This window comes from Xenopus tropicalis, chromosome 8 (genome assembly GCF_000004195.4).
Source record: "Xenopus tropicalis strain Nigerian chromosome 8, UCB_Xtro_10.0, whole genome shotgun sequence".
Classification (NCBI taxonomy): domain Eukaryota; kingdom Metazoa; phylum Chordata; class Amphibia; order Anura; family Pipidae; genus Xenopus; species Xenopus tropicalis.
In genome coordinates this window covers 82,071,743-82,089,682 of record NC_030684.2, presented here as the reverse complement: position 1 = coordinate 82,089,682, position 17,940 = coordinate 82,071,743, and the positions used below count along the sequence as shown (strand labels likewise).

At 40.7% G+C, this 17,940-nt stretch overlaps 3 protein-coding genes across 5 annotated transcripts in view; 2 read left to right on the top strand and 1 right to left on the bottom strand.

The window, feature by feature from the left end:
- arel1 (apoptosis resistant E3 ubiquitin protein ligase 1) overlaps nt 1–8,745 on the top strand; it is a 26,065-nt gene extending 17,320 nt beyond the window's left edge. Inside the window, exons 18-19 of one of the 2 annotated variants that reach the window (XM_012968323.3) lie at nt 5,916–6,091; nt 7,144–8,745. In XM_012968323.3, coding sequence (XP_012823777.1) covers nt 5,916–6,091; nt 7,144–7,246 — 279 coding nt within the window. In that variant the 3' untranslated portion in view covers nt 7,247–8,745. 2 annotated transcript variants of the gene reach the window in all.
- Nucleotides 7,676–13,163, bottom strand: npc2 (Niemann-Pick disease, type C2). Of its 2 annotated transcripts, none has more exons than XM_012968266.2 (5): nt 12,864–13,163; nt 11,091–11,184; nt 10,906–11,013; nt 8,265–8,437; nt 7,676–8,030 (listed from the first exon to the last, which is right to left on the bottom strand). In XM_012968266.2, exons 1-5 carry the CDS (start codon nt 12,867–12,869, stop codon nt 7,941–7,943), a joined length of 471 nt encoding a protein of 156 aa, XP_012823720.1. In that variant the 5' UTR covers nt 12,870–13,163; the 3' UTR covers nt 7,676–7,940.
- Nucleotides 13,040–17,940, top strand: isca2 (iron-sulfur cluster assembly 2). Its single transcript, XM_002938598.5, has 4 exons — nt 13,040–13,120; nt 15,138–15,237; nt 16,787–16,902; nt 17,465–17,940. The coding sequence occupies exons 1-4, from the start codon at nt 13,074–13,076 to the stop codon at nt 17,637–17,639; spliced, it is 438 nt and encodes a 145-aa protein (XP_002938644.1). The 5' UTR covers nt 13,040–13,073; the 3' UTR covers nt 17,640–17,940.

Sequence of the window (17,940 nt, the reverse complement as noted above, 5' to 3'; positions counted from 1 at the left end):
AGCTCTGAATTACGTGAAGTCATCTCCCATAGACTCCATTTTAATAAAATAATTTAAAATTTAAAAACATTTTCTTTTTGTCTGTAGTAATAAAACAGTACCTTGTACTTGATCCCAACTAAGATATAATTAGTCCTTATTTAAGGCAAAACAATCCTATTGGATTTTTTAATATTTAAATTATTTTTTATTAGAGTTACCAAATAAAGATCCAAATTACAGAAACATCCCTTTTCTCTTACAGGTGTCTGTGGGACACAGGGACCGTGGGTATAGTATCTACCAGCAGGAGGCAGGACACTAGAAGAGGAAGAAGCCCCTCCTCCCTGCTACTATACCCCTTGTCACTTCCTTAGTGAGCCAGTTTTTTTCCAGTGTCCTCAGGAGACAGGATCTTCACAGCTCTCTCTGAAATCTGCGGCCATATTTAATCTGGCACCAGGGGTTGTCCTATAGGGCCTCTCTAGAGTTCCTTCAACAGGTTTCCCCCTACGTGGGACTTAAGCACCGGGGCCAGTAAGCCTCCCATGGAGCGGGCCATACAGGAATCCCTGCCTCTACCTCTGAGTGCAGAAGCTGTCAAGTGCTTCCTCCTCCAGTACTCTCAGATCAGTCCCTGTCAGCTCCCTGTAAGCCCTGGTTCAGCCTGCCTTGTCTACCCCAGCAGCCGGTGTCCCCCTCGCCCAGGTGTTCCTCCGCGTCCCCTGTGTTCCACCGCGTTCACTTGCATTCCACCGTGTCCTTCTTATGACGTCACATTGCGCTGCCATTTTGTTGCGCGCCTTCTGTTTCGCGCCATTCGCATCCGCTCTCCCTTTTGCAGGAGGGGGCACTATTAGGGGGACATCAGGAACGGGCAGGGCAGGGCTGGAACTGTAACTGGGCTATCAGACCAGGGCTGCACATTATAGGGTTGGGGGCCCTATACGTTTCTTAAGTACTGTGTGGGTGGATATTTTTTTTTATTAGTGCTTCACCGCAAAGCGTTCTTTCCAGACGTCATCCGCACCATGATGGCAGCCCGGAGGCCGATATCTTCCAAAACTTACCACCGCGTTTGGAAGACATTCAAGGACTGGTGTGACTCCAGTGGCCATTCCTTCCAGGTCTTTTTTCCCTAGCTCGACTTCTGTCCTTCCTCCAGTCAGAGCTTTCCAAGGGTCTCTCTCTGGGGTCCCTTAAATCCCAGATCTCAGCCTTGTCTGTCCTCTTTCAACGACGACTGGCTAGCCTACCGGACGTAGCCACCTTCCTACAAGGGGTCTCGCGGCTTCACCCTCCCTTCCCTGATCCCATTCCCCCTTGGGACCTTAACCTTGTCCTCACCGTTCTGCAGGGCCCGCCCTTCGAGCCCCTGGCCAGCATTCCCCTGGTGTGGCTCACCTGGAAGACCGTTTTTCTGTTGCCCATCTCCTCGGCCCGGAGAGTGTCCGAGATCTTGGCCCTATCACACCTGCAGCCATACCTTGTCTTCCACTCGGACCAAGCAGTCCTTAGGACTCTGCCTTCCTTTGTTCCTAAGGTTGGTTCTTCCTTCCACATCAACCAGGACATCACTATCCCTTCATTTTGCCCTCAACCATCTTCTCCCAGGGAAGTGGCCCTGCACTCCCTGGATCCGGTCCGGGCGCTAAAGTTCTATCTACACCAGACCAAGGACATACCTCAGTCCACATCCCACTTCATCCTGCCCTCTGGGCCCCAGAAGGGCTCTCCGGCTTCCAAGGCCACAATATCCCGCTGGATTAGAGAGGCCATCCGCAGAGCATACATTGCCAGAGGGAAGTCGCCACCTCTCCACATCAGGGCTCACTCTACTCTGGGAATCAGCACCTCCTGGGCCTTTAGAAACAGGGCCTCAGCCAAACAGGTCTGCAGGGCCGCCACATGGTCCTCCATCCATTCCTTCACCAAATTTTACAAATTTGAGATTTTTGCGGCATCTGATGCTCACTCACGGGAGAAAGGTACTGCAAGCCGCAGTTGCCTGAATCCGCTTCTCCCACCCTTCTCTAATTGGACAGCTTTGGTATGTCGCCACGGTCCCTGTGTCCCACAGACACCTGTAAGAGAAAAGGAGATTTTGTGATAACTCACCGTTAAATCCTTTTCTCTCAGGACGTCTGTGGGACACAGGGCTTCCCTCCCGGAAGCGGTTCTTCTGGAAAGTTTTCTGCCTCTTTGTACATAGTTATGTTCTACTTGTCTGTTATATTGTTGACAAAACTGGCTCACTAAGGAAGTGACAGGGGGTATAGTAGCAGGGAGGAGGGGCTTCTTCCTCTTCTAGTGTCCTGCCTCCTGCTGGTAGAAGGATTTAACAGTGAGTTATCACAAAATCTCCTTTTCTGAAAACCCCAGGTCCCAAGCATTGTGGATAATGGGTCCCATACCTGTAGTACCAATGTACAATACACACATGGATCATGGCGAATCTCAGTTGTTGATGATAGGTTTTCAGTGACAGCGCTGTCCAACTGGCGGCCCCTCTGTGTGGCCCCCCCACCTGTCTGGCTGCTTTGATGGCTTACCTTTGTTTAAGCTTTAAATGGTATCAGTACTGAGATTAACTGGCCCCCTGCATGGTTCTCACCTCAGAATCAGGCTGTAAACCCACTGTATTGTTTAAAAACATTGTTCACCCCCTGCATTCTTCATACCTCAGGCTCAGACTGTAATCACCCACATTGTTCACCTGTTCACACCGCAGTAGAAACCCACAAATAAACCCTGAACACTACAAAAAGAACTGCAGTTAAAACGTTTTTTAAGATATACTTATTGTGCAGACTGTAGGAGCAGTGCCAGCATTGTGTCACTTTATGCTGCCTGTGTGTGCCGTACTCTGCCTACCCTATGCTGTCTGTGTGTGCCATACAAAGAGGCAGCATAGGGCAGGCAGAGTATGGCGCACACACAGCCAGGGTAGGGCAGGCAGAGTATGGCACACACAGCCAGGGTAGTGCAGGCAGAGTATGGCACACACAGCCAGGGTAGGGCAGGCAGAGTATGGCACAAATTGGCAGGGTAGGGCAGGCAGAGTATTGCACACACAGGCAGGGTAGGGAAGGCAGAGTATGACAGGTTTTTGCTGTACTACCACCATTAAAATGGGTATGGTCATGGGTGTGGTTTTAAAAAGGGGAGTGGTCAAAACTGGCTTCCATTATCGGCCCTCCACCATGTAGGCCAGAAAAATTCCGGCCCTTGGTACGACAGAAGTTGGACAGCACTGGTTTAGTAAATCTGTTAGGCAAAGCCAGCTTTATAAATGTTGATTTTTAATTGTCTTTTGTGGCGATGCATTTCCTAAGGAAAATGAGTTTGATTTATTCGGCTTACTGATAGCAAAATTCTGTAGTGGATTCTTTGTATTTGACATTGTCAGTATGTGTTCGCCTCTGTTCTCTATTTTCCTCAGCATTGTGTGCAGCTTTTTACATGGCGTTATTCATTGTATTATAACTCTTAAATAAAGATTGAGGAATGTTGCACAATATTCTTTCATATGTACCTTTGGAATGTGAAAGAAGCTTGGGATAACAATGATCTTTTGGTTAATTATTAATTCAGGCTGATTATCTGATATGGTTTTGTACAATTTCAGCTGCTGCTAACCTCTTACTGCGTAACCTCTTACTGAGTGTTTATTTGCTTTGTGATAGGAGGTTTGGAAAAACACTTGTCTTATTTAATTTACTGCTAATTCAGTTCCACTTCAGAATGCCTTATGTAGAAATAGTAAAGTGCAATTAATGTGCTGAAAATACTTTCTGCCTATTGTTTTCATTTTAAAAAAATCTCTGATTTTATTTCTTAATGGAAAACTATACCCCAAACAATGTAGGTCTCTATAAAAATATATTGCATTAAACCCTGCTTCATCTAAATAAACCATTTTCATAATATACTTTTATTTAGTATTATGTGCCACTGGGTGCTCCTAAATAGAAAATTGCCATTTTAAGAATTTAGGGCCGTTTCCTGGGTTTATAGAATTTGCAGTGCACACAAACAAGCCAAGGCACACATACATGCTAGACCCCATCAGCTAATTAATGGACAGAGTTCTGTCTTTTGCTTCCACACTTCTTCCTGTTAAAGTTAAAGCTGCATTATTTCCTGTCGGCTGATCTCTGAGGGAGCACTTTCTGTTGGTTAAGTATTCATTCTGGGGGTAGAATTTTCCAGGGCAAACAAATTTTAAACTGATTTCCCAACTTCCTGGTTTTGCAAATCTTTGCAGGAGTGAAGATAATTCAATATATTCACTTCTGTTTATTTGTAGGTCAAAGGACATTTTCTCTCTTTAGCCCTTTTGCAGATCATTTTTGAACATTATTTGCATTAAATGTCAGGCAAACTTCGAAGATTTAGTGCTGTTTCAATATTAAGGAGACATATAGGATGAACAAAAAAAACTTTAATCTTGAAGGCAATTATGAATTATATATAGTGCTGGTTTCACTTTAGCCTAAAAAGGAATACTGTCTGTAAAAATGGCCCCTTTATTGGAGCTCCCTATAGATCCTCTCAGGTTTCTGTGTGTTTCAAACAAAGGGTGGGCATGTCCAAATGGTCCCTGCCAGAAGCACAGTAGGAGCGGAGTAGCCAATCGCAGCCCTGCAGCTGCACAAGCTGACCTATTGTGTTGAAACTTCTGGCTTGACTCTAGGTTCAGGTTGTCTTCCAGTGTAGCATTTCAGGAATGGTTAAACTTGCTCTTACACCATTTTAAATAATAAAAGGGAGATAAAATAAGATAAAAATATAATAATGGATAATGGTATGAAGATGGAAACCTGAAAGAGTACTGGCTGTCAATCATTACTATGACCACTTCCTGTCTGAGAATGAAGCGACATGCCCTCTGCTCTTATTTCAGCATAGACTCACAAGAGAGAGGATCTCTCTGCAGCTCATATATAATGATGTTTTTGGAGGTAAAATGCTTTTTAAAGGGTTTTTTTTTGTACCACTGCACATTGTAGGGAAATATAATACTAAAAGATGGGTATGGCACAATATTTCTCTGTTAGCCAACCAAAAGTCTTTATTTGGACACTTAGAAATACGTGTTTATAATGATAACAATTCATAAGAACAATGTTGCAATATATATCACATAAAATAGGCCATATTTCAATGTACAGGAGGTATGGTTTCCCTGTAATGAAAACTTTACTGCGCATTACTGAGGCTGGTGAGGTTACTGGATAATTATTATTAACTGTACTAGAAGACATAGTGCCTTGCTCGTTAAAAAACAGTTAATGAGCCAAAATATGTTGTCTGCTGGAAGCTCCTGGGTTTTGCTCTTATTCCTAGAAACTAAGAGTCCTACACAAGTAAAAAGAGCCGTAAAACTGTAGCTGTAGATTATTCTTTAACAGTATACAGTATATATTTCTGTTTGTCAGTGTGGGTGAACATTGCCATTTTGCTTTAGGACACTAGAATTACATTAATGACCATTAGCCCTTTGTCAACTGTGGCGGACATCATGCTAGTCACACTGCATCATAGATATTTGTCAGTTAGCCATGTCATTACTGAGCCTGAGCCTATGATTATGTGCACTTGGAGCACGAAACGTTTAAGGCAAAGAGATGTCATTACTTAGGCCTGGAAGAGGGAGGCATACAAGGCACGTGTCTAGGGTGCAACAGAGGTAAAGCACAATCAGCCTTCTGTAGCAGGTAGAAGCAGGTGCAGGTTGCTAGTACCTCTTTGGCTGACTCTGTCATTACCAATCCACTTTGGTTACAGTGCACATATTGAGAAAACATCCTAACCTCAGGATTGATTTGGGTGCTAAAGCATGTTTTTGTCACCAGGCTTAACCATAATACTTAATTTACTGCTTTGCTTACCCCAGCTACTGATACTAGTCTAATTTTTATTTTGCTTTTTAGGTAATGAGCTGGTTCTGGGCTGTTGTGAGCAGCCTCACACAAGAGGAGCTAGCCCGTCTTCTGCAGTTTACTACTGGATCTTCACAGCTGCCACCGGGTGGGTTTGCTGCTTTATCCCCCAGCTTTCAAATCATTGGGTCTCCTACTCATGGCACCTTACCCACTGCCCATACTTGGTAAGTTAAATAAAATCTGTGTTCATGGTATTTGCTTTTTACTTTATTTAAACCTGTACTATAGCCTTAATTTGGTTTTAACAGTGGTTTCATTGTCCCCTTCATTTCTTGTTATTAGAGTGACTTGTTTTCAGTGATTCACTTCAACCTTGTTGTCTTCTACATTCAGTTTCTTTGTTAAATCAACAAACTTGTTTTTAGGCAGCTATGCCTGGTGTGACTAGTTTGTAGTATGAGCAAAGGTCATAGGACCTTTACAGTTAACTGAAGAATTAGCTACTCAGCAGGACTATTCATGACTAATCATCATAAGAAATGACCTCCACACTGTTTCCTGTAATACCAAGTTACTGGAAAGCCATCTCCCATAGCACCCATTTTAAGCAAGATCTTTTTTTTTTTGTCTGCAATAATAAAACATTTTCCATCTCCCACAGTACAATGTAATAGTGAGTAACTTTGCTGCATAAATACTTACTAGTTGTAAAACGGTCCTATTGGGTTTACTGGATGTTTAAATGATTTTTAGTGGACTTAAGATATGGTGATCCAAATAAAATATTATATATAATTATAAAAAATTATCTTATCTAGAAATCCCCATATCCTAAGCATTCCGGATCCTAGATCCTATACCTGCACTTGTCCATATATTCATGGAATAATAGATTTTTGATCTTACCTTCAATAAAATTACAAATTTGGTGGAACTGGTATTTTTGGTTGACAAAGTTCTTTCAGGGAAGTCCGTTAAAAGTATCTGATCACCTGTCAACAATTCTCGTTGAAAATAGGAAATGTTCTGCTAAAGGCAAGCAACTGCAATGGCAAACTGTAACCACCAGGCATGCCATAGGCACAGTGTTTTGCATTATTTTTATTGGGAAATGATGACAGGCGAGTCAGATGCATCCCAAATTTGTTTTTAGAATAGTAAGCTATTGGTTACTTTTGTTAAAATGGTATTAAAGTGTTTGTAAAGTATTTAAAGTGCCAGCCTTTGCATTTCATAGGTTTTACCCTGAACAATATTTTTTTTTTCTCTCTCCTAGTTTTAACCAGCTCTGCCTTCCCACCTATGATTCTTATGAAGAAATGCACAAGATGCTGAAACTCGCCATTAGTGAAGGCTGCGAGGGCTTTGGAATGCTGTAAAGCAGAACAAGGCATATGTTGGGTTATTCTCCATGAGCCATAAAAATTACTTTGACCTAACCTATTCTGGGGTGAATAAAAAGAAGCACAAAGCATTGTCTGGCCTAAAGCACTGGTATTGCTGTGCCATGCCTTTTTGGATGCATCAAAAATGTCTACAGTATGACTGGTCACATTACTAGGCCTCTGGCTCTTAAACTATAATGTACCATGGATCTTTAAAGGACAGGGCTCTCTTTTCAAGTTTTCTCAAAAGAATGTTTTGGAATCCATTACAAAGTCCCACTCACTGTTCTGTATGATTCATGTGCACAGTATCAATATAAAAATCAACAGCATTTGCAGAATACAATGTGAACTAAACCTGGCTGCAAAAAGCAGACAATGTTGTCATCTTTTTTTTTTAACAAAGAGACAGTGACAGGGGAATCTTAAAGACAAAGTTTTATTTGCTTCCAGAGAAACAGAATTCCTTTGCAAAATGTTAGCAAACATGAAAAGGATGGAAGTTTTTTTTTTATTAAAAAACAAAAAAGCAAGGGGGAGCTCTCATTCATTCTTTATTATTGTAAAATCAGTATGGTTATAACTGCACAGCAGTCAGAACAGAAGAAGAAAGTCTTGTATCAATGTTAATTGAGGTTTGTGTGTGTCTATAGGATTAGCAGAAGTATGGTCGGTGTCAAGTCCCCAATCAAACAGCAGCAATATGAACAGGGATAAGCCAGCAGAAAAGATCCTTGTTATTTTCATCCTGAAGTTGCCACTTTACTACAAGCTTGATCTGTAAAGAAAATGTATATCTGAAATTGTCAGTGGGAAAAGGAAACCATTTCTAATTTAGAGTTCCATTAATCACCATAGATGGTGTAATTATGTACTATCTGTGTGGTGGACAAGTATTTACATCAAATGTCATACATATGAATGGAGCTCATGTCACCAGCGTAAGTATTTAAAGCGCCTAGTAAAAAAAAAAAAAAAAAATGTATATAAATATGTTCATGTTGGCACTTACACAAGGATACTCGCTCTTGATAGGCAACTTGGTGACGTAGGTATAAGTCTGCCCACTGTTGATCGGGCAGGATATACCACTTTTACAGCCATCTGGTTCTGAGATCGGGAAGGGGACAGCAATACCCGCTATGATTCCATGTACTACAGCAGAAGCACTCTTACTGTTTACATCTGCAGGGATTAATAATCAAAGAAAAATAAATCATGATGTGGGGGAAAAAAGGATGAAGTGCAAGCGACTTAATGGAAGAAAACACCTGCAAAATGAGCACATCTGTCTGTTATAACCGGATGATTGGCCTTGAGCCTTCAGGCCAACAATTCAGTCACGCAATGGGGAAATTCAATGTGGTCTTTATTTATGGGGTTATTTACTATTTTTGTTCTTTTAAATTTAGAGGAAAACTATACCCCCTGAATAAATACATAACTAAGAATTTTTTATCCTAAAAGGTGACCTATTAAAGAATGTTTTCAAATGTTTGTGTGTGTACATATATATGGGTAACTATTGCTCTTTTACATAGTTTACCTTGTGCCACCATTTTGTGATGGTTTGTGTGCTCCCTCAGAGATCACCTGACAGGAAATAAAGCAGTTCTTACTGTAAGCACAAGTGCAGAGTTCTGCCAATTCATTGACTAATGTAACCTAGCATATATGTGTGCCCTGTGAATCACATGAGCCAGTAGAAGCCCTTAGCACTTAAAATGGCAGCTTTCTATTTTGGATCGCCCAATGAAGCATAATAATAAAACATATATTTTGATGAAAATGATTTAGATGAAGCAGGGTCTCGCATAAATTTATATTACAGTGAGGAACATAAGTATTTGAACACCCTGTGATTTTGCAAGTTCTCCCACTTAGAAATCATGGAGGGGTCTGAAATTCACATTGTAGGTGCATTCCCACTGTGAGAGACAGCATTTAAAAAAAAAAAATTAGGAAATTACATTGTATGATTTTTAAAGAATTTATTTGTATTGCACTGCTGCACATAAGTATTTGAATACCTGGCAATCAGCAAGAATTCTGTCTGACAAAGACCTGTTACTCTGCCTTTAAATAGTCCACCTCTACTCCACTCATTAATCTAAATTAGTAGAGCCTGTCTGAGCTCTTTAAAGACACTTGTCCACCCCACAGTTAGTCAGACTCCAACTACTACCATGGACAAGACCAAAGAGCTGTCAAAAAACACCAGAGACAAAATTGTGGACCTCCACAAGGCTGAAAAGGGCTACAGGGCAATTGCCAAGCAGCTTGGTGAAAATAGATCAACTGTTGGAGCAATTGTTAGAAAATGGAAAAGGCTAAAGACGATGAGTGGTCTAAACTTCACTCGCCATGTTTGGAGGAAAAATAAGGATTAGTTGCATCCCAAGAACACCATCCCAACTGTGAAGCATGGGGGTGGTAACATCATGCTTTGGGGGTGCTTTTCTGCGAAGGGGACAAGACACCTACGCTGTATTAAGGAGAGGATGAATGGGGCCTTGTATTGTGAGATTTTGAGCAACAACCTCCTTCCCTCAGTCAGAGCACTGAAGATGGGTCGTGGCTGGGTCTTCCAACATGACAATGACCCGAAGCACACAGCCAGGATAACCTCCGTAACCTCCGACTGGCTCCGTAAGAGGCATATCCAATAGAAAATCTTTGGAGGGAGCTGAAACTCTGTGTTGCTCAGCGACAGCCCCGAAACCTGACAGATCTAGATGAGATCTGTGTGGAGGAGTGGGTCAAAATCCCTGTTGCAGTGTGTGCAAACCTGGTCAAGAACTACAGGAAACGTTTGACCACTAATTGCAAACAAAGGCTTCTGTACCAAATATTAACACTGATTTTCTCAGGTGTTCAAATACTTATGTGCTGCAGTGCAATACAAATAAATTCTTTAAAAATCATACAATGTGATTTCCTGAATTTTTTTTTTTTTAAAAAGGTGGGAATGCACCTACAATGTGAATTTCAGACCCCTCCATGATTTCTAAGTGGGAGAACTTGCAAAATCGCAGGGTGTTCAAATACTTATGTTCCTCACTGTACGTATTTTAATTTTTTGGTGTAACTTGCCCTTTAAGTGTGGATTTTACCACACTTTAGTGCAATATTTGGGGGTTAATAGACTGGTAAGAGAATGCAGATGGGATTTTTTTTTATTGTTTATGGGAAGTATTACAGGAAGGGATGTACAAGAGGTACAATGCCTCAGTGCTGTAAAGCTGTTTATATTAATGCTGCTGCAAAAGAAAGGATCAATATACAAGACAAGGCAAAACGCTGGGTGTTACTGATCAGTGATTTTACCTATGGACTAATTGCAGCTCATATTTAAAAATTCTCAAAAGATATTTTTCTATTTATGCTACAAATATAGTGAAGTTTTCCACTGGTACCTGCTGAAGTATTCCAGCAGGTAGTAAACTAGTGAATTAGGAGGAGAGGCAGAATATAATGCAGGATCTGCTCAGTACTTGTTAAAGAGTACAGGCATATTTGCAAAATGGTTAAATTTCAGTTCACCAAAGGCAAACTCAACAGTTCCCTATTCACTTGTACACAAGTTCTCATTTCCCCTATAATGAGGTGGAAGTCTGAAGAGATGAATCAAAAAAGAAATTTTGAAAACTTACTGCTTACAAATGTTGCATTAACGGTGTATGTGCTGCCTCGAACCAGGGGGCATGGCTCTTCTGGGCAAGGAGACACATCAAGAGTGACTAGTTTTCCACTTTGGCTACCTGCAGAAAAATAAGTGACACTGTCACACTGAAACAACAATATCATAAATCAGTTACTCCAATTAACTATTACATACCACAGTCCTTGTATTTAAGGGGCTCTGGAACTGAACTGGGTAAAAGAAAGACTGTCAGCAGAACGGTCAGTAATCCTGGACACATGATGGCACACTAAAAGAGAAACATGATACTTAGAGGAAGTACAGAATCAGGTCTATGAAGTGAGAACACTGCTGGGGGATGGGGGAGAACTAATTTTCAAATTTCTCTATAAACACTGCAGCCATAATGGCCATGTCAGATGAAGTATATTCTCTGTGTCTACAATGGGGAATAAACAAGCATGGCATTACTGATGTGGGCATCAGGAAATATTCTACCCACACCTGACCCTAACCCGCAAAATCTTAACCTGTACCTGATCCCAACCCATACCTGTATCTTCCCACTCCCTATGATACTTCTGCACGCACCTCTGGTTCGAAGACAAGGGATCTATGGGTGCAGAGGATGAGTGCACTTCGCCAGTCTCATCCCCATCCAACACAAACCCACAACACTAGCCCAAGTTTCAACCAAAAGCCACCTGTCACTTCATTCTTGCAGATTTTGTGTCAACTCGCACATCACTATATGCAGAACTGTCAACCAGTCCAGTGCAAGTTTTTTGCTTGATGTAACTGCACATACACACAATGCACGTAATGTCATGGAATGCTTACTGTGCCTGTGCAGTGAGCTTTGGGAGCTCATAAGGATTTTTGGGAAGGCAGGGCATGCTGGACGGGATTGTTTGTGATACTACCAATTCATTTGGGAGACTTGATAGCTCTGCTACATGGCACTTGCCGGGTAGTACACAGACTGCAGAAACTAGAAAGGCTGAAATGTTTTTTTTTTTTTTTTTTTTATAAAGTTTGTTCATGGCTTCTTAACAAGTGTCTTAGGAGCCCCAGACTGAATGTGACACCTTCAGCACCCATAAGTTTCCTTAGAAATAACTATACACCTTAAAGGGGTGATTCACCTTTAAATTAATTCTAAGCAACTTTTGAATTAGTCTTCATTATTTGTTTTTCATAGTTTTTGAATGATTTGCCTTTTTCCTTAAACTCTTTGTAGCTTTCAACTGACCCCTGAGTCAAAAAAAACTATTGCTCTGTGAAGCTCCAGTTTAATTGTTGAAGCTCCAGTTTAATTGTTAAAGTTACTTTATATTACTTATTTTTCTATTCAGGTTCTCTCCTGTTCATAGATCAGTCTTTCATTCAAACCACACCCTGGTTGCTAAGGTAATTTGGACCCTAGCAACCAAATAACTGCTGAAATTCCAAGTTGGAGAGGTGCCAAACAAAAAGTAAAATCATTATAAACTAGAATTAAAAAAGAAGACCAATTGCAGATTGTCTCCGAACATTACTCTCTACATCGTATTAAAAGTTAACTCAAAGGTGGGCAACGCCTTTAAATGAATTAAAACTGTCCATTGCAGAGACAGATCACTGGGGTTAAGGACCCAGCGCCTTCACATTCACTTCGGCATTTCCAAGTTGCTCCTCCTAGTAACAGTAGCGCTCACTAGAAAACCATTGATCCCTTTAGCAATGATTAAAAGTCCGGTTTGCTTTCCGAACTTCATCACACACACACACATTCATTTGTATTGCTGAGCTAAGAATCTTAGTAGTTCACTCATAAGGTCACTCGTAAAGCCGCTCATAATAAAGTCTCCTGGTATGTTTTCGAGTAAAGTTAAAGAAATAGTTCTCTGCAAGCTTTAAATGTGGTAAAATGTCATATGAATAAAGAATATACTGAAAAAAACCGCCTATTCTAATACAGTTACCTACCGACATCCTTCCAGTACACAGCGAACTCTCACCGCCTCCAGCAGCTTTAGATCTTGTGATGTTTTGAGAGCTTTCCACCCTTCCGTGGTCAGCTGATGACGTATAACTATGGAGAGGGGTAACACCCAATCATAAGCGATCTTGCGTAGGCAGCGAAGCACTTTGGAATCCAATGAAAGGAGAGCTCAATTCGCTATAAGGAACACCAAGATGGCGGCCGGGAGATTTCTGTTCTGCGTAACGGGAGCGGCACGGAGGTAAGAGGATCCGGTCACGTGCCTCTCGTTATGCTCAACTTCCTGGCTTTGCTAGACTTGTTGGAATAGATGTTACCTCTGCGTTGTCTATATAAGCTTGCATACGTCCTCTGTCTAGGACTGTGTGACACACCCCTTGTTCTCCAGTTGTATAAGTTTGCTAAATATGAGTATTGCATCAAGGAGTTAAATTGGATCTGTCACTAAATAATTTTTTTAACTATAATTGTAATAAGCAGATACTATTTGTCTAAATTATCTATGGAAAATTTCTAGGTCTCGAAGGGTTGTGTCCTGGGCTTGACCCTCAGTTTCCTTGTATGTATGTATGTATAACTTTATTTATAAAGCGCCACAAGGGTACGCAGCGCTGTACAGTCTTACAGAATACAAAATTACACACAGGGAGGACGAGTGATATAATAAATAAATACACATATATATATATATATGTGTGTGTGTGTGTGCCATGTGGTATGAGACACAGTAGGAAGGAGGTCCCTGCCCCATAGAGCTTACAATCTGAGTGGTTGGGTAACATACAGGCACAAACTGGAAGGTAAGAGAGCACTAGGTATGGGCATTTGCCCTTAAGCGCAGGACTGGGCAAAATAATGTCTTAGTGCTCCAGAAGGTAACAGCTGAGTTTTTTCTTAAAGAGAGTTAGTGAGTGTTCCCTACGGAGGGATTCAGGGATAGAGTTCCAGAGGTAAGGAGCAGCGAGATAGAAAGGTTTAAGACGAGAGAGCGCAGTGGGTGTGGATGGTGTAAAGAGACGGAGGCTCTGAGAGGAGCAGAGGAGACGACCAGGAACCTTGTGCAGTCTCTCGCTCCTATCCAGTAGTGTTAGATTATTATTTGTTTCGTTTAAATAACTGTTATGTACCTCAACATTTGAATTACCAAATGAAGGTTAAATTAGACCATTACCATGACCAGTTATATGTGGGCATCCCTGATCTGCCCAAACTCCAACCACTTTTCTGATGCCGCACCCTTTTGGGGGGCCCAAATTTAAAAAAATATGCCCCATGCAAGCTCCATCATGCTGCTAATTTGCCCCAGCCACTCTCCAATTATGACAATACTTGTAATACATAAGAACCCCACCAACTAACTACAAGCATCACCCCTGTCGTGACCCCCCTAATTGCACCTTTCCATCTCGGAATTCCTACCAAAGGTTCTGAATGCACTCCTTGTAACCCAGATGAAAACCATGCCAGGAAGAGCAGGTGCCCCTACTTAATAGGGGCTTATCCCAAGGAAGATGTGTCAGTCAGCATTTTCCAAAATACATTTACCTGACAAGAAGGTGCATCCATGCTCACAGGCAGTAGTGTTTTTCCTTTGCCCAGAGAGCCATAAATTGTTTGTGCAACAGAAAGCTTACAGTCGCAATGTGTGTAATTGCCCTTGGAATTGTGGGCAAGGCAGGAATGTAGTACAAATACAAAATTGACAGTTTTTGAGCATAAAACAAAGAGAGGAATATTGTACTGTGTACAGCTCACAAAAGTAATGTGGGGTCCAAACGGACAATCAGCAGAATAATGGAAAAGTAGCAAGAAAACAGCTCCCTGACAGCTGCTTGTCACTCAATAGAAAAAATCCAAGTCTGCCTCACCCAAGTCATGACTCCTCCACTTACAGTATTAGAAACTAGAAGTAAGAGAAACAATATTTTATCCCAAAGCAGTTATGTTGTGTAGTGCTGGCTCCTCCTGAAAGCTCAGACTCAGGCACAATGCAATGAGATGGCTGCCTACACACCAATAGTACAACTAAAAAAATACATTTGTTGGTTCAAGAATATCATTTAAAATGGTGGAGTGAATTATATGCAATGTAAACAGTGTAATAAAAGTACACCATAAAAATCATGACAGAATCCCTTTTAACTGTGCACGGTGAATCCTTCTTTCCATCAGGTTTTATTGTTTTTTTTTATTGATTCCTCCCCATCTCCCATTTTAGGGTATATCTCTATCTGGTTTTAAAATTTTTTCTTCTACAGGTCTGTCCTCCCAGCGCTTCTGTCCTGTGAGCTTCCTGTCCGCTATTTGTCAGAGACACTCAAGGAGGGACAAATATTGCTAACAGACCGCTGTATAAAGGTGAGATTTTTGTTCTACTGAAAAAAAATCACAATTTTTCCTCACATTGTTGATGTTTCTAGAGGTTAATTGTCCCCAAAGCAAAATAATTTTAGAGCCTCTCTAAAATATGGCATTTTTCATAAACATATTTATTTACTACATCAGCCAGTGCCACGCTTGTTCCCCTGTACCTGCTAGCCCCCCCCAGTTGTCACTGGCTCTGCTAAAACTTTTTGTGCACAGTTCTCTAATCCAGGAGGAAGTTATTTTCTGCTTTGTAGTCACAAAATATCGACCCCCCCAATCTACAATCTCCCTTCTGTCTTTCTGAGCAATCAGATTTTAGCACCCCATAGTGTACCACCAAATGCAATAAAATATGTACATAGAGGTTTTCTAAGGAGCTGAGCTTCAATCTGCCATGAGTTTACCCCAAAATAACAGTCCTGCTCATTTGGACAATGAGATTTCTATACTGTTTAGTAATGTAGAACTATTCAGCAGTACATTGTGGTATTACTAAATGTTGCCAAGCCACACAAATTCATCTTAGGGCTCTGTAAACACAAGATGTTTTTCATAAACTTATACTAAAACTTTTTATCAGTATGTGTTTCTGGGCACTCCTTATCTACTGGCCACCCCAGCAGTCACAGGGTCTGCTTCCTCTATGTTTACATCCCCGCACAGGTAAAAAACATGCACCTAGAGGTATACAAAGAGTTTTGTTATGCAATCCATTTTCCTGAAACCTTATTGGTTTCCCTAGCAGGTTTGGGAACAAACTCTCTTCCTATCTCACCAGTTACTTTTGCAGTATTCTATAGTACCTGTATTGGAGAACTACTCATTGTTTTTCAGTGCAATGTGTTGTGTTTGTTTAAAAAAATGCTATTATTTTATAAAAATACCAAACTGACACCAAATGCAGACTGAATTAGTATCATGAGATTTTTGTGAATATGTACAATCGGCTATAGTTATATAAGATTTGTCATTGGCCCACAATAGCATGAAGCAAAATTTGATGCATGTAACACAAAATTATACTGAATACTTGTTGACATTTGCTTTTTGAATTAGGCACTGATATTTATGTGGACTGATCCCAAATAATAAAAAGTGAAAAGATTAATGGAATTTTTGTCTTCTGGTACACAATCTGTGTTTGCTTGCTTGTGAGGTGGGGTGGCAACACTATTGTAATATAAGTTATATCACAAGGCTTGTTATTCCAAATACAAATTGGTAATGCTCACCTATAAAGACCGCTTGTTGTAGCTTCGGATGCTGACTGCTGAGCCCACTGCCAAGGAGCAATTATAACTTTGCAATACAACATGCTGCTTGCACTCCAAATAAAGTGAAAAAGGTGTTTGAGAAAGAGCTGGAGCCCAAAACGTTTCCAGTTCTGTTGGCACAATAAACACCTTTTTCACTGTATTCGGAGCGCTGCAGCGTGTTGTATCACAAGGCTTGTTATAAGTCGTTGTCAGTGTTTGTTGATAGTGTGTGTGCTTTCTTATAAAAATGCTATTTTTTAGCTTTGATATTGCTTTTTCTCTAGAGACTGCGTGAAGTCACAAGTGGATCTGAGTTCCTGCGTTTGCATGTAGAGAGTGGGGGCTGTTCTGGATTCCAGTACAAGTTCTCCCTTGATACAGAGATCACTGCAGAAGACAGGTGTGAGAGAATTACTTAAAGGGTTCATTTTTAGTATGGAAAATTTTCTGGAAGAAGTCTGTATTTGTATTATATAATACTAGACCAATGGAAAGGTGGGCAGATGAAGGCTTTATATAGGAGAAAGTTAATATATAGTAAAGAAACAGTAATGCTTTGGTAAAGACTGCAAACTCACTACCAAAGGTGATGATGACTAGACTATAGTTGCAAGAAAGGAGAAATACTTGCAAAACTAGTAACAAGTCGTAGAAAGATAGGTAATAAGTAGTTACACTGCAAAGAAAGAAACATTTCCCTAAGCATTTTATGTGAATTCTGGGTATTGCATTCGCTACTGCATATTGCGATATGTGTCCATTGGTATAAAAAAGGCATTTGCTAGGTATAACTTAAGTGTACCATCTAAATCTATTGAATATTATTATTATATAATTATATAAGTTAAGGAAACCTGTGTTTTTTAGGATAGACAGAAAGATATAATCAGAGAAGGGGATTATGCAACAGTTGTTTAAAAAAAAAAAAAAAAAATTTATTATGTATGTTTCATACTCTGTAGGGTGTTTGGAATAAGCGGTGCTCGTGTGGTTGTGGATGAACATAGCCTTCAGCTGGTAACTGGAAGCACAGTGGAGTACACTGAAGAGCTGATCAGAAGTTCCTTTCAACTTATTCAAAACCCACAGGCTGCTCAGGGTTGTTCTTGCGGAGCCTCCTTTTCCATCAAGTTGTGAACACACAGAACTGTGCTACACAGAGACTTAAAATACATATTATCAGGACTACTGACATATGCTGCTATTTGATACCCAGGGCAGTAAATGGAACAGGTCAAGACTAAACTAAAGGCCGGGCATAGTTTACCACTATGTATATACCAAGAAAAAAATGTTCTTGTTTTGGTAAGTTGCGAGAGGCACTGGAAGATAATAACATTTTGTTAGTTCCTTTTTCTGCCACAGAGGAAAGAAAGTATATATGTGTGTGTATATATAATATATAAATAAAGTGAAGAATAATAAAGGGATCTCTCTT

Excerpts from the sequence above, each read along its gene's own strand:
- isca2 (XM_002938598.5), top strand. The coding sequence starts at position 13,074 with ATGGCGGCCGGGAGATTTCTGTTCTGCGTAACGGGAGCGGCACGGAG. Across the intron at positions 13,121-15,137 it reads GTAACGGGAGCGGCACGGAG|GTCTGTCCTCCCAGCGCTTC; the intron begins GTAAGAGGATCC and ends TTTCTTCTACAG. Across the intron at positions 15,238-16,786 it reads TAACAGACCGCTGTATAAAG|AGACTGCGTGAAGTCACAAG; the intron begins GTGAGATTTTTG and ends CTTTTTCTCTAG.
- npc2 (XM_012968266.2), bottom strand. Across the intron at positions 8,438-10,905 it reads TAATGCAACATTTGTAAGCA|ATGTAAACAGTAAGAGTGCT; the intron begins GTAAGTTTTCAA and ends TAATCCCTGCAG. Across the intron at positions 8,031-8,264 it reads TCAAGAGCGAGTATCCTTGT|ATCAAGCTTGTAGTAAAGTG; the intron begins GTAAGTGCCAAC and ends TTTTCTTTACAG.